This window comes from Ziziphus jujuba, chromosome 7 (assembly GCF_031755915.1).
Source record: "Ziziphus jujuba cultivar Dongzao chromosome 7, ASM3175591v1".
Classification (NCBI taxonomy): Eukaryota; Viridiplantae; Streptophyta; class Magnoliopsida; order Rosales; family Rhamnaceae; genus Ziziphus; species Ziziphus jujuba.
In genome coordinates this window covers 18,423,653-18,440,329 of record NC_083385.1, presented here as the reverse complement: position 1 = coordinate 18,440,329, position 16,677 = coordinate 18,423,653, and the positions used below count along the sequence as shown (strand labels likewise).

At 34.7% G+C, this 16,677-nt stretch overlaps 1 protein-coding gene across 4 annotated transcripts; it reads left to right on the top strand.

Moving 5' to 3' along the window:
- The first annotated feature begins 4,191 nt into the window (after positions 1-4,191).
- LOC107425387 (protein CELLULOSE SYNTHASE INTERACTIVE 1) lies at positions 4,192-15,724 on the top strand. 4 transcript variants are annotated; one of them, XM_048479554.2, is made up of 8 exons: positions 4,192-4,421; positions 5,070-5,231; positions 6,283-6,356; positions 7,199-10,253; positions 10,469-13,010; positions 13,859-14,313; positions 14,860-14,976; positions 15,221-15,724. In XM_048479554.2, exons 3-8 carry the CDS (start codon positions 6,340-6,342, stop codon positions 15,359-15,361), a joined length of 6,327 nt encoding a protein of 2,108 aa, XP_048335511.2. In that variant the 5' UTR covers positions 4,192-4,421; positions 5,070-5,231; positions 6,283-6,339; the 3' UTR covers positions 15,362-15,724. The 4 variants fall into 4 exon arrangements, with proteins under 4 accessions (XP_048335511.2, XP_060675081.1, XP_048335510.2 ...); XM_060819098.1 differs by having other exon boundaries at positions 5,057-5,231; XM_048479553.2 differs by having other exon boundaries at positions 5,002-5,231.
- The last annotated feature ends 953 nt before the right edge of the window (positions 15,725-16,677 follow it).

Below are 16,677 nucleotides of genomic sequence, written 5' to 3'. Positions count from 1 at the left end.
TTTTTGGGGGTCTTATAGTCTTTGAAGCTATTAAATATGAATGAAACAAACTACCATTTACCTTTTTAAAACTCAAATTATTATTATTTGGTAGGGGTTATCCAAGTGTCATATATATAATACATGTAAAAAAAAAAAAAAATTATTTAATTTGCAGCAAAGGTAATATTGATTAAAAGGAATAGCATCACTCACCGAGATATCTGAGAGCCAAGAAAATCCTCGTCAATCCACACAATACAAGTAAACATAAATAGGTAAATATGGTAATAGATTCTGTATGACAGAGAAAAGAAAAAGGACAAAGGAATTAGGTAACAATAATGGTGTAACATTTAACAACAATATAACAGTAACACCTCAGGTTAGGTGTTTAATAATTCTACTTCCATTCTGTATAAAAAGATTATATATATATATATATACACATTCTGATGCCACGTGTTGGATTATATAGAATTATTATGTGCTGGGATTATATATATAGAATTATGATCATACACATGGAGGATATCTTCTGTGTCTATAACATATATATATTTATCTTCATCTTAATAAAAAGAGGTATATATATATATATATATATTTTTTTTTTCTTTTAGAAAATAAGCTAAGTGCAAAGAAGAAAATCATGAAATAGAATGACTACAAATATTTGAATTTGTGTGCGATCAGGTTGTTTGAAAGTTTAGAAATTTTAAGTATCATATGATAACAAACAAAAAACAAATAATAAGTTTTATCCACATGGTTAGAGAAATTGGATAAGAAAAAGTTACAGAAATTGGATAAATATCCATAAAACCCAAAAAAAAAAAAGAAAAAAAAAAAGCCCCTACTGTGGGGGCATTACTTCAGTGTTACACATTGATGGCGTCTAGCCAATGTAAGAGGTTTTGGAAGACTTTTGGCGTAAGGATAAATATAGAGATCCATAATATTAGGGTTTGTGCTCCAAAAGGGACACATATTATCCATATGATTATTGATTATTTTATACATAGGTGAATGATCCATAATCAAGCTTTTTGACAAATTTAATTTTGAAGTTAACTAATAAATTGTATTTTTAATAGTTTTACCACCGAATCAGAACCTCTGAATATAATCATTAAAAGAAATTATATCTTATACAAATTAAAATAACTATCTACTATTAGATTAAATTTGTTTAATGACTAGTATAGTTTGTCAAAGAGCTTCTACCTTGGTATTTTGTTTTATTTCATCTACAGGTTAAATACAATTCTACTTTTTGGTATTCATTTATTTGCTCTCTTAAATTAACTTCATTAGACATCGAAATCTTAAAGAAAAATAATATTAAAATTATAAAATAACATTTTCACAATTGAACTCTCATAAGAATTCCCATTCAATATCACAAATAAAAAAATCTATTATCACTCTTTATAACTTAGTTTTGATTTTATGTCTCTCGGACAACTACTAATTGACCCCATATAAAAACGTTTGCAATTTTTCAAAAATGCTTGAATGAGAATATATAGTAATAATATGCTACAATTATTATTGTTTAAACAAGAGAAATATAACAGTTTAGATGTCAAATTCATGGAATTTGTGAGAGAGAAAAAATTTTGTAGGACAATATGAGCAATCTATTATTACAGATATAAACTTTCCTGACTATGTAAAACCACACTGATTGCATATCAATATCATTTGACTGGGAAGCAGAATAATTCATAAAAATTATTAAATTGCCGGTATAAGTTCAGAGTCTCAATCAGAAACTGGTGACAAATCAACTTTCATGATCAAAATCTTTCTTTAAATTAAAAATAAACAGTAACATGGGCCACAATCAAGTTATAGAAAGAAGGAAGAGAGAGATTTTATTTTATTTTATTTTTGTGTTTGGGGAGACTATAATTGAACTAATGGAAAAACTCTGATTTTCATGTTCTTTACAAATTTAGCAGCTGGTATTGAGTCTTAATCATTTCTCTCATGTCCCACATAGACCGGTTACAGACAGGATGAACAATTTGATTACTAAGAAGAATTTCTGAACAGTGATTGGGAAATCAAACTTCTAATTTAGACACTCATAAACACAATCTTTCAATCTACACAAAGTGTTTGCACCTGTCTCCTTATATCATTACCCCTTTTCAGCCTTTGTGATTGATACTCAAAAAATCCCAAAATTTTAATAAACCTCTATTTTTATTTATTTATATATTTAACTTTTTTGATAATATGAAATTAATGAATATATTAAAAAGAATATTAATCAAACTTAATACTTGCAATCAGAAACAAAAAAAAAAAAAAAGACTAAATGTTTTATTTTGGTCATGTATTAATATTTTTATTGATATTTCAAAAGCAGAATTTTATTTAACAATTGAATAATTATTTAAAAAAAAAAATAGTTTACCAGGGTCTAACAGCTAAAGTGGAGAGTTTGAAAAAGAGTAACTAGTTTAAGACAATTTGCAGATAAAACTGGACAAGACCCTAATAAGCAGGTAAGGTTAAGGAATTTTGGTCACAAAGCCAAAATGCTCATCTTTATTCAGCTTTTTATTTTATTTTATTTTATAGTTAGGTAATAATAAATAATTTGTCTACCCTTATTAGGTGTATCTTACTGTCTGTGCAATTAATTGAGTTTTTTTTTTTTTTTTTGAATGAATAAACAAGTTTCATGCTTGCTTAATCACCAAAAAAAATAAAAAAAAAATAAATATAAAACAAAAAGAAAAAGTTGCAAACTTTCTTCTAGCCAAGGAGCCAGCCAACTAATAGAAAGACTATTCTCCTATGCTATTTTTCCACCGGCTGGCTCAATTTCAACTTCAACTTCTCTCTATAAAAATATCAGCCAACTGTACTCCAACTAAGCGTTTTTCTTCTCCTACACTCATCAAATGGCAACAACATAAATAAGCCCCCCAAAAAAAAAAAAAAAAATTGATGATAATAATAATAATAATAATAAATATATAAATAAAAAAAATGCAAATTTTTGTTTGGAATTCATTTTGAAAGCGAAAACAAAAAATAAAATTCTTATATTTTAATTTCCGCTTTTTTGTTCTCTGACTTTATTATTAACATTCAAAATAATTTTTATAATAATATTTTTGTTATACAACTTGATGGTTAAGTATTATAATGCAACTTATTATAGATAATATTTTTTTTGTGTGTTAGTTATACTTGTATGTGGACCCACTAACTTTTTATTATATATATGCTCTGCTATATTTTTCTATTATAGTCCATTCCAATTTTATCTTTTATTTTTTTTAATTATAAATTATTTTAAAATTTTGTTATATTCATTATTTGAATTTATATTTTTATAATACAGATAAAAATACTCAATCATTGAAGTTATTTTTTGCTCATTTTATCTCTTATTTTAAATGGGTGCTTGAGGCATTATTACAATTTTCCCATTTTATTAATCTCTACCTTAATAATCATCCCACCTTCACCAAGATTTAATTAATTGTATTTACACAAAAATGTGATGATTTACTAGTGTAACATTTAAAAGAAAAAAAAAACATGAAACAAAAATTGAGATTCCAACAAAATCGAAATATTAAGAGGTATCTCTGTAATTTTTAAAAATACATGAATAAATCTACAAAGTCGATAAATTTATAAAAAGTTATAACAAAATTTTGCCTACAATGTCAATCTTTGTTTTAAAAAATCATTTCATCTTCACTTTTCTTGTCATGACAAAAGATCACCCCAAATGGGGGGAAAAAAAAAACAATTTTTGTTTTTGTAATTTTTTTTGTCCGTTTATTTTGATAGTAAGATATTATTTTAAAAATACTTTATAACGGTAACAATCGCCAAATTGCGAGCAAATTATTTGATAAGAAGTAATTTTAAAAGTAGTTGAGAATTTTCACTTACGGTGCGAAATTTAAATAATTAATTTTTTATTTATGGAAAATAGAAACTGAAATTTTTTATTTTTTATTTTAATTTAGGACATAAGGAGAGGGTAAAACCGAGCAAGACCAAAAGACAAGCCGAGCCGAGCCGAGCCGAGACTGGAAGCCAAGGGAACATACTATTGTCGGTGGTCCTAGTCGGCTTTGACGGTGTGTCTCTACTCTCTACTATTGGCATTCACTTTCACTCTCTCTCTCTCTCTCTCTCTCTTACACGGTATCTATTGAAACGTAAATACCTGTTCAAGAAACCAATAACAACCAAAAAGAAAAAAGAAAAAAAGAAATCCCAAAAATTAAAAAAATTAAAAATAAAAATAAAAATCTCTGACCCCCATGTCTTTCTCTTTTTTCTCTCTCATTGTTTCTTTGATTAGCTGCCGCTTCATATTTTTCTTGTTCTTGTTCGCTTCTCATTAACGAAACCTATTGATGCTCCATTAGAGCTTCCACATTCTTCAGTCTCTCAAGGTCGGCTTCTCTTTCTCTTTCTATCTTTGCATTCATGAAAAGATTGTGATTTCTGACAATTGTGAGCTGCAGAAAAAAAATGTTGTTTTCTTTCTCTTCTTCCACACTGAGTCCGTTGAAATCCTTCATTTTCTGCCATCGGATTTCCTGCATTTTTTGTTTTTCTTGTTTTTTTTTTTTTTTCTGTTTGACTGTATGTTGAAACTGCAAGACTTTCACTAGTTCTACTTGATCTGCTCTGGATTTGTTGAAATCTAGCTGAATCTGTAAGATGGTCTTAATCTTTTTTGGATTGAATGGAAAAAAAAAAAAAAACTGATTTTCTTGAGTTGAGCAAATGGTCTGGCTAGGCTTAATTGAGCTTGCTATTTCACCATGCTTAGCAAACAGAGCACAATGGGAAAAGCCTTGTTAGATAGAGTGATTGATCTGATAAATGGTATTGGTCTAACTTGGTTTGGTTGTGCTATTTCATTTGTAATACTTACTTGGATTTAGCTCTTTGAATGGATTCGATTTTCTTTCTTTTTCTTGTTTGGTATGATTTAGATTTTGGATATTTTCTCAGTTGTTATTTCAGCTAAGTTAGGATAGTCTGATCTGCATTTGCGTGCGGTTGAAATTTCTTCTGGGAGTTCAATTTGCCAGGAGGCTTTGATGCTTTTGATTGCGTCTCTGAGGTAGATCTGGAGAAGGGCAAGTTCTCCATTGACTTGCTTTTTTGAATCTTGAAATCAAGCAAAGCTGGCGGCAACACTGTCTTGGAGGTTGGCTTCCACCAATGGAAGCAACCATCCCACTAATGATCTGGTAATTGTTCCAATCCTTTTTCTATGTTTCGCACCTAGGTTCCTCTATTTTCCGGTCTGAAGAGGATTGAGGAGGGTGGAAAAGATGTACATGTAATGAAATGAGATTATAAGTTGAAAGGAGAGGGTGGAACTACACTCAATTTGGCGTGCTCTTGGATGTACGGGATAGGGTGGATTCTGTATGTCCTGCCCTGCAGTGAATTTAACTGCATGGTTTTCTTCTTTGGTTAATGTAATGGAGATTGTTTGTGTGGACTGCAAATCTACATTTGTCTTGATGTTTGTAATTTCAATCATGAGAAATTAGGAAAATGTGAGATGTATAGTTTGAAAGTGATTTTCAAAACGTTAATTTTCTGATATTTGTTTTAATATATAATATATTCATATTAAGAAAATTCAAAGAAGAAGAAGAAAACAAAACTAGTTTTTGAGAAGTTATTAGTAGTTTGTTACAACAAACGGTTTAGATTGGTCAACACACCTATATATGTACACATCTTATACAAAAAAAATGAAACGGTAGGACCAAAAAAAAAAAAAAAACCACTTTAATGAGCAGTACATAAATGGATTGCAAGATCTAGTAAAAAATGTAGCATAAAATTATTTACTGCTAGATGTACAATGCCAATGCTGCAAAGGAAGTGATGGATAGCTGAAAACAACTAGTAATGCCACTTGTGAGGTTGTATTTTGGCACAATATCCTTGCATCTCATATGCTATTTGAGATGCTCAATAACATGCCAGACCGTCCATTATCTTATTAACATTCTTTCTGTCCCTAGGAAAAGGCAGTAAAACCACAGATTACCTGCAATTTTATCCAAACTTTGTGGCTTCACCTTCTTAAATTGATTTTAACTTATAATTGGCTAAAATTTACTCTTGATATGTTTCCTCTTACAGTAAAACCAACCTTGATTTTATCATTACCTTGTGCTCTTGGTCATTTTCATTATTTGAATTTTGTCTTTGGTTTTCTTTAATAGGAGAGTCTATGGATATTCATACTTATGTTCATTGCTTTTATTCTTTTTATAACAGGAGAGAAATGGTGATACAAAAGTTCAAGATTCAGAGCCTCCAACTCCACATTCTCTTATGAAGATGGGTTCAAGGTCTGGTCAAATTTGAGTCTGTTCAAATATCTTTTTTGTTAATTGAGAACTAGTCAAACTTTCGAATTTGTTTTCATCATGCTTATATATTTAAGCAAGCATCTTCATGGATAGGTGAGGAACACATTTAGGGATCTATATTACATAGTCCCTCCACATAATGCTTAATGTATCTGTACAGTCCAAAAGTGTATGTCATATTAATTTGAAAAGACTCTAATGCAGTGGTCTTGGACCTTTATGAAAACATCCTGTCTGACTTGTAAGTGAAATAGCTTTTGACTTTTTAGAATGAATTAACAGGGGGATGGCAAAGTAATGTTGACTAGATATAGGCAATGCTTGATATTCTGAAACAATATGATCTTTAGGATCTTTTATTATAGGCTTCAATATCCTTTTGGATGTGTTTTGAAAACTAATTCACACACTCTGAAAGCTGTAAATAAATATGAATGCTTGGATAAGATGGAACGAGTCCAAATTCAATTTTATGCAATCACTGTTCTTTCAAGCGGTATTTTCCATTTATTGGTAAATCTTACATATTCTGCCACTTATTTCTTTCTTTTTTATATTTTTAATTTCTAAGAAGACATATAATATTAATAGTCTTTTTGGCCATGGGCTTGTTGCTCTCTTTTTCCGTTGGACACCCCTGCCACCTGACCACCTAGATGATGCATGGTAAAGAGACATATTATTGATAAATTATTAAGCAGATGCTTTGTCATAGTCACTGCATACTCTGTCAAGCCAGTATTAGGTCAATGTAAAGTTTTAATTTGAAAAGATGCTAATTTTTGTGGCTTAAGTATCTTACATTCTCTAACTGCTTACAGAGAGCGCAGTAGCATGGAAGACCCAGATGGGACATTAGCAAGTGTTGCCCAATGTATTGAGCAGCTACGTCAGACTTCCTCATCAGTACATGAGAAAGAGTCTTCATTGAGACAGTTGCTAGAACTTGTTGACACTCGTGAAAATGCTTTTAGTGCTGTTGGATCTCATTCTCAGGCAGTTCCAGTACTTGTTTCTCTTCTTCGATCAGGATCACTTGGAGTGAAGATACAAGCTGCTACTGTTTTAGGTTCTCTATGCAAAGAGAATGAACTAAGGGTAAAAGTCTTGCTTGGGGGATGTATCCCACCATTGCTTGGTCTACTCAAATCCAGCTCAGCAGAAGGTCAAGTTGCAGCTGCAAAGACCATTTATGCTGTTTCTCAAGGTGGTGCTAAGGATCATGTTGGATCAAAAATATTTTCTACGGAAGGAGTTGTTCCAGTGCTATGGGAGCAATTGCAAAATGGAATCAAGGCTGGTAATGTAGTTGATAACTTGTTGACTGGGGCATTAAAGAATCTTTCCAGCAGCACTGAGGGATTTTGGACTGCAACATTACAAGCTGGAGGAGTGGATATACTTGTGAAGTTGCTAACAACTGGACAGTCAACCACTCAAGCTAATGTTTGCTTTCTTCTTGCATGTGTAATGATGGAGGATGCATCTGTTTGTTCTAAGGTGCTGGCAGCAGAGGCTACTAAACAACTTCTCAAGATGTTAGGACCTGGTAATGAAGCTTCTGTTAGAGCAGAAGCTGCAGGTGCTCTGAAATCCCTTTCTGCTCAGTGCAAAGAAGCAAGGAAGGAGATAGCTAATTTTAATGGTATTCCTGCTTTGATAAATGCTACAATAGCCCCTTCAAAAGAATTTATGCAGGGTGAGCATGCCCAAGCATTGCAGGAGAATGCTATGTGTGCTTTGGCAAACATTTCTGGTGGTTTGTCATATGTCATCGCAAGTCTTGGTCAAAGTCTTGAATCATGCACTTCACCCACACAAGTTGCTGACACTTTGGGTGCTTTAGCTTCAGCTCTCATGATATATGATAGCAAAGCAGAATCAACTAGAGCATCAGATGCTCTATCTGTTGAGCAGACTTTGCTTGCCCAGTTTAAACCTCGCGTGCCATTCCTTGTGCAGGAAAGAACCATAGAAGCCCTTGCTAGTTTGTATGGAAATTCCATACTTTCAATTAAACTTGCAAATTCTGAAGCAAAGCGTCTGCTTGTTGGTTTGATTACAATGGCAACAAATGAGGTCCAGGATGAGCTTACACGAGCTCTTCTCACTCTTTGCAATAATGAAGGCAGTCTATGGCGTGCTCTTCAAGGACGTGAAGGGGTTCAGCTGTTAATATCTCTCCTGGGATTATCATCAGAACAGCAGCAAGAATGTGCAGTTGCATTGCTTTGTCTTTTATCCAATGAAAATGATGAAAGTAAATGGGCTATCACTGCTGCTGGTGGCATTCCTCCACTTGTTCAGATCCTTGAGACTGGCTCTGTGAAAGCCAAGGAAGATTCAGCAAAAATCCTTAGGAACCTATGTAATCACAGTGAAGATATAAGGGCATGTGTTGAAAGTGCTGATGCTGTTCCCGCACTTTTATGGCTTCTGAAGAATGGAAGCCCCAATGGGAAAGAAATTGCAGCAAAGACTCTGAATCACTTAATCCATAAATCTGATACAGCCACTATTAGCCAGCTAACTGCGTTGCTAACCAGTGATCTACCTGAATCTAAAATATATGTCTTGGATGCTTTAAGAAGTATGCTTTCTGTGGTTCCCCTTAATGATATATTGCGTGAAGGTAGTGCTTCCAATGATGCAATCGAGACAATGATTAAAATATTGAGCTCTACTAAAGAAGAGACTCAAGCCAAGTCTGCTTCAGCTTTAGCTGGGATTTTTGAAACCAGGAAAGACTTGCGTGAAACTAGCATTGCTGTTAAAACTCTTTGGTCAGTGATGAAGTTGCTTAATGTTGAATCTGAAAAGATCCTGGTAGAAGCCTCGCGTTGCCTTTCTGCAATATTTCTTTCAATTAAGGAGAACAAGGATGTGGCTGCTGTTGCTAGGGATGTATTATCTCCCTTGGTTGTGCTTGCAGATTCTTCAGTTCTGGAAGTTGCAGAGTTGGCAACATGTGCATTGGCAAATCTTATTCTGGACAACGAAGTTTCAGAGAAAGCAGTTGCTGAAGAAATTATTTTGCCAGCTACAAGAGTTCTGTGTGAAGGCACAGTTTCAGGGAAGACTCATGCAGCAGCAGCAATTGCGCGCTTGCTCCATTCTCGCCAAATTGATATTGTCTTAAATGATTGTGTAAAAAGTGCTGGGACTGTTCTTGCATTAGTTTCTTTCCTAGAATCTGCGAATAATGGATCTGTTGCCACATCAGAGGCACTTGATGCACTTGCTATTTTGTCCAGGTTTCAAGGTGCTAGTGAGAGTGTAAAACCTGCATGGGCAGTTTTAGCTGAATTCCCAAAAAGCATAACCCCAATAGTTTTGTCTATTGCTGATGCAACACCCTTGTTGCAGGATAAAGCAATTGAGATATTGTCACGCCTTTGTAGAGAGCAGCCCGTTGTTCTAGGAGATACAGTTACTAGTGCTACCGGATGTATATCATCAATTGCTAAAAGGGTGATCAATTCTTCGAGCACTAAGGTTAAAATTGGGGGAACTGCACTGCTCATTTGTGCTGCAAAAGTTAGTCATCAGAGAGTAGTGGAGGATCTCAGTCAATCAAATTCATGTATCCATCTTCTTCAATCTCTTGTAGCAATGCTTAGTTCTTCTCAGTCTTCTTTGGGAAAGATAGTGGATGGTGACAAGGCGTCTATTAGCATTCTTAGGCATACCAAAGAAGGAACTGGTAACAATGAATTTAATATGAGCACATCGGTTGTTTATGGTGTTAATCTAGCCATATGGTTACTCTCTGTACTTGCTTGTCATGATGAGAAAAGTAAAATAGTGATCATGGAGGCTGGAGCAGTTGAAGTCCTAACTGACAGGATCTCAAATTGTTTTTCGAATTACTCTCTGGTAATCCATTTGTTCTTCTTTTTAACTTCAAATCTTCACTCAGAAAGAAAATAAGGATGCATTTGTCAATTGAAAAGTTGTAGGTTTCTGGACAAGGTTTTATGAAAAGTATTCTGTTTTCATATTCTTACCTATTCTTGCATTGATGACATATGATTACGAGCTTATGTTAATACTCATGTAACCTTTTTCTGCTCCTTTGAAATGATATACAGGATTTTCAAGAAGATGATAGCATATGGATTTGCGCTTTACTTCTAGCGATTTTGTTTCAAAATAGAGACATCATACGAGCACATGCAACCATGAAATCAATACCAGTAGTCGCAAACTTGTTGAAGTCAGAGGAGTCAGCAAACAGATACTTTGCTGCACAGGTGATGGCCAGTCTAGTCTGTAATGGTAGCAGAGGAACTCTTCTATCCGTTGCAAATTCTGGAGCAGCAGGTGGGCTTATCTCACTCCTTGGCTGTGCTGATGCTGATATAGATGATCTTCTGCAGTTGTCAGAGGAGTTTGGCTTGGTGCGTTATCCTGACCAAGTTGCTCTTGAGAGATTGTTTAGAGTTGATGACATAAGGACTGGTGCCACTTCTCGCAAGGCAATACCTCTACTTGTTGATCTTCTCAAACCAATCCCAGATCGTCCTGGGGCACCATTCCTTGCTCTTGGGCTTTTGACTCAGCTTGCAAAGGATTGTCCATCAAATAAGATTGTAATGGTGGAATCTGGAGCTTTGGAAGCTTTGACTAAGTATCTCTCACTTGGTCCGCAAGATGCAACTGAAGAAGCTGCTACGGATCTGTTAGGTATTCTGTTTGGCAGTTCTGAAATTAGGAGACATGAATCTGCATTTGGTGCTGTCAGCCAACTTGTGGCAGTTTTACGTTTAGGTGGAAGAGGTGCAAGATATAGTGCTGCTAAAGCATTAGAAAGCTTATTTTCTGCGGACCACATAAGGAATGCAGAAAGTGCCCGACAAGCTGTTCAACCACTAGTGGAGATTCTTAATACTGGTTTGGAGAGGGAACAGCATGCTGCAATTGCTGCACTTGTCAGGTTGTTGAGTGAAAACCCATCAAGAGCTTTAGCAGTTGCTGATGTTGAAATGAATGCAATAGATGTTCTTTGCAAGATCCTTTCGTCAAATTGTTCAATGGAGCTAAAAGGGGATGCTGCTGAGTTATGTTGTGTTCTTTTTGGAAATACAAGAATCAGGTCCACGATGGCTGCAGCTCGATGCGTGGAGCCTCTAGTGTCTCTTCTTGTTACTGAGTTCAGTCCTGCACAGCATTCAGTTGTCCGTGCATTGGATAAACTTGTTGAGGATGAGCAACTAGCAGAACTGGTTGCTGCTCATGGTGCAGTTGTTCCTCTTGTTGGCCTTCTGTATGGTAAGAATTACTTGCTTCATGAGGCTATTTCCAGAGCTCTTGTGAAATTAGGGAAAGACAGACCTGCGTGTAAGATGGAAATGGTTAAAGCTGGAGTAATAGAAAGCACACTTGATATCCTTCATGAAGCACCCGATTTTCTCTGTTCTGCTTTTGCAGAATTGCTCCGAATATTGACCAACAATGCTAGCATCGCTAAAGGGCCATCTGCTTCGAAAGTGGTTGAGCCCTTTTTTCTGTTGCTGACAAGACCAGAATTTGGACCTGATGGTCAGCATAGTGCATTGCAGGTTCTTGTTAATATTTTGGAGCATCCACAGTGTCGTGCTGAATATACTTTAACCTCCCATCAAGCTATTGAACCACTTATCCCCTTGCTTGATTCTCCTGCTCCAGCAGTCCAACAGTTGGCAGCGGAGCTTCTGTCACATTTACTTTTAGAAGAACATCTGCAAAAGGATTCAGTGACACAACAAGTGATTGGTCCCCTCATCCGGGTTCTTGGCTCTGGCATACATATATTACAGCAGAGAGCCGTGAAGGCTCTTGTTAGCATTGCACTAACATGGCCTAATGAAATTGCAAAAGAGGGTGGTGTAAGTGAACTGTCTAAAGTGATATTACAATCTGATCCTTCACTTCCCCATGCATTGTGGGAGTCTGCTGCTTCTGTTTTATCAAGTATTCTGCAATTCAGTTCTGAATTTTATTTGGAAGTGCCTGTTGCTGTGTTGGTAAGATTGCTTCGTTCTGGCTCAGAAGGTACAGTAGTTGGTGCTTTGAATGCTCTGCTGGTGCTGGAGAGTGATGATGCAACCAGTGCTGAAGCAATGGCTGAAAGTGGTGCCATAGAGGCTCTTTTGGAGCTTCTTAGATGTCATCAGTGTGAAGAAACTGCTGCAAGGCTGTTGGAAGTATTGCTCAACAATGTGAAAATCAGAGAAACTAAAGCTACCAAGTCTGCCATCTTACCACTGTCCCAGTACCTATTGGATCCGCAAACCCAAGCTCAGCAGGCAAGGTTACTGGCTACTCTGGCTCTTGGTGATCTTTTCCAGAATGAGAGTCTTGCCCGAAGTGCCGATGCTGTCTCAGCTTGCCGTGCTCTGGTAAATGTGCTTGAAGAACAACCTACAGAAGAAATGAAAGTGGTAGCCATTTGTGCTTTGCAAAATCTAGTAATGTACAGTCGATCCAATAAAAGAGCCGTTGCTGAGGCTGGTGGTGTTCAGGTTCTGCTGGATTTGATTGGTTCTAGTGATCCAGATACATCTGTTCAAGCTGCAATGTTTATTAAACTTTTATTTTCTAATAACACCATTCAAGAGTATGCTTCTAGTGAAACAGTCAGAGCCATAACGGGTAAGTTCTCACTGTCTCTTTCTCCCTCTTCTATCTATCTAATGCAGAAAACATTGAACTTTTCTTGTGGCCAAGTATGCATTTTCCTTGTCATACCAAATACATGTATCAGCCAAAGTAATTCTCTTCATTTTTCACAAGCTCAACTGTGGTCTGCTTCCAGGATGTCAAGAAAAGAAAAAGTAGATTCCCTTTTCTGATCCAGAGGCCATCCTTGATCCAAGGCTTTTGCATTCTTTAGCTTGGTGCAAAGGCTTCTGTTGTGGCCATTATTCCTTGTTTAGTCCTTTGCATATTCAGATAAAATATTCTAGTCTTACCACAGTAACTATTATAAATCTGCATAGGCTATAGCTAAAATTTTGGATATGTATTAGGACTTTTTCATCGGACCAACGTGTCATAAATGTATTCCATCATTAATAACGAAATTTTTGTTATTTTTCTTTCTTTGTCGAGTAATAATTTGTTAAAGCAGGTAGGATACAGCCACATACACTTTATGTTATAGAAGAGGTGGAACATGCCTCCATTAATGTTGTGAGATACAATTAGTAACTTTCAGAGTTGCATTTATGGATGAAATTTTGAGCTCGTGTACCTTTTATCGTAAAATGTGGTAAAACTACTTGGTATCTTTACATGTTATGCTGATAAAGAATACAAATTATAACGTAAATGCTAACTACCTGAAGGCACACATATATCTTTGTCATAGAATATATGAAATACATTCAATATTCAGTATGATATGTTATGCTTTTCATGACTGATAAGATCTTGGAAATATGGTCCTTGATGAATCTGCTTAGAATGTTTAATTGACAACGTATATTTTATGGACACAGCTGCCATTGAAAAGGATTTATGGGCCACTGGAACTGTGAATGAGGAGTATCTAAAAGCTCTAAATTCGCTTTTTAGCAATTTCCCACGCTTAAGAGCCACTGAGCCTGCAACCCTGAGCATTCCCCATCTTGTTACATCTCTCAAAACAGGAACAGAGGCAACTCAAGAAGCTGCCTTGGATGCACTTTTTCTTCTTAGACAAGCTTGGTCTGCTTGCCCAGCAGAAGTTTCTAGGGCTCAGTCAATTGCTGCTGCTGATGCAATCCCCTTGCTGCAATACTTGATCCAGTCTGGCCCACCTCGATTTCAGGAGAAGGCAGAATTTTTATTGCAATGTTTGCCAGGAACTTTGGCTGTGATTATTAAGCGTGGGAACAATATGAAGCAGTCAGTGGGAAACCCCAGTGTTTTTTGCAAGCTTACACTTGGTAATACACCCCCTAGGCAAACCAAGGTAAGAATCATTTTATATACTTTTCCAAACCTGTTTTCCTTTCAGTTTTTAATAAAGTTCGGTAATTGTTTTTGTCAGATTTGTATTCATCATTCATTCATGTGCCTCAAATGAATATTTAACAATGAGACCATGAGCAGAAAACACCACCAATTTATCACTTCACTTCCGTAATTTGAGCATAGTGTAATTTGCTTTCTTGAAGCAATGCTATATATAGCGTATAAACTTCACTAAATGATGCTCTCAAGATTTTTTGGAAGTTCTCTTTAAGATATGCCACCTGAATAGAAAGCTACTTACCAAATGCATTTGGCTTGCTAGCTCATTCTTCATGTCAAAGATACCTTAGAATAAATCTTGCATTTTCCTTGGTGGGCTGATTTCAGGACGATCCATAGATTTTTATCCATAACCCATGAGTCTGTCTGGAAAACTGGTATTGGCATACAAAGAAACTGGATTTGTGGAAGTGATCTATTTGTTTGTCACTCTATGTGACAAATTCATTGGAATTTATTGGATTGAATCTTGTGAATTTTTCAGGTCGTTTCAACTGGCCCTAATCCAGAATGGGATGAGAGCTTTGCCTGGTCCTTTGAGAGTCCCCCGAAAGGCCAGAAGCTGCACATATCATGCAAGAATAAGAGCAAAATGGGAAAGGTAAATGAACCAACCAATAAAAGAACATGAAGTATCCCTTGTAAACATCCCAGATGACAATAACCATTTAGGAATACCACCAGATCCTCTTCGACCAGGCGGGATACAAAAAATTCCGCCATCCCCAACTGATAGTAATATTAGTATCTAGTAGTAAGAATAGTAACAGTTAGATTCACATTATTTTTCATGTGACCTTTTACTTTTATTCTTCTAACCGTTGAGTAAATTACTTTCCTGACAGAGTTCATTCGGAAAAGTAACCATCCAGATCGATCGGGTGGTGATGCTGGGAGCTGTTGCTGGGGAATACACCTTATTGCCAGAAAGCAAAAGTGGGCCCTCTCGGAATTTAGAAATAGAATTCCAGTGGTCTAATAAGTAATAAAAAATGCTGAGAAATCATTGTTTTGCTGCGTAATGATTTAGTAGGAGAAAGAAAGAAAGAAAAAAGTTCAGCAAAGTGAATTAGTTCTTTTTCTTCTGTTCCATTTTGGATGGATTACAATATCAATGTACATAATAATGTCACAAAGAGTCTGATTTTTTATTTTATTTTATTTTTTTCCTTTTTCTTTTTGCCAACTGTGTAGAAGTAGTGATTTGTCAATTGTATTCTTTTGTAATCTGATTTTAATATTTTCTTGGGATGACCAAATGGGCAGAGAGAGATGTAAGTTTCTTTGTATTTTTTGTGTGTTTGTCAATTCTAGAGGAACTAATAAGATTGGTTCTGGATTTTGTAATCGATCATTTTTCCTAATGTGCTGTATTTGTTTTGTTAAGCTGAATCAGCATATAAACAGAATTGCCATAACAATTTTGTTCATTTTATGAATTTGGTTGAAGTATGTAAGTTGTAACCAAATTAAAACCCGAAATTGTATGAGTCAAAGGGTGGGTAAAATCTAAACCAATTTGCTTAAACTAACCAATTCAAACTGTTTTGGGCGGTGCAAGTTGTTTTTTTTTTTTTTTTTTTGTTTTTTTTCATATAGATTAGAATGTATTGGATTATAATTATTAAAAAATCTGGTTACAAAATGGGAGCGTAAAACTAATCTAACTCAAATTGAATATAATATAATTAAAATAATTTTATATATTTTATAATATATAAACTTTTTTATTTATTTATTTATTATATATAACTTCATTAATTTATTTTCATTATTTTAGTTTGCATATTATGTTTGGAGATGTATAGGTTGCTATTTATACTTATATTCTATGTTTGGATGATAAATAGAATTTAAAAATTAGAATATGTTTGGAGAATTTTCTTTTTTATTATATGAATAAACGTTATGTTTTATAAATATTTAATTGTCCCGATATAGATATACGGGTTAAAATTTAAAAATCTAAATTGAATTATAGGTTAAAATTTTAAAATTATATGATTAAATTAATTACTAAAAATATAGAAGGTTCGAGGCCTAACTCCAAATTGACTAACCAATCCACCAATCCAAACCAACATGATTATATTTAATTTTGTGTGGTTTGATTTTAGAGTTATGAATAGTTTGGATTTGATTGTTATATGAGATAAATCGAACAATTTCGTTTAGGTTAGATTTTAGTTTAAAACCCAACTGACCCAACTCATACTTATCTCTAGTTGCATATTCATAACCTAAAACCAAAAATTATCCAATAATTTTAACAATTAATAAAAATTAAAATTATAATATGAAA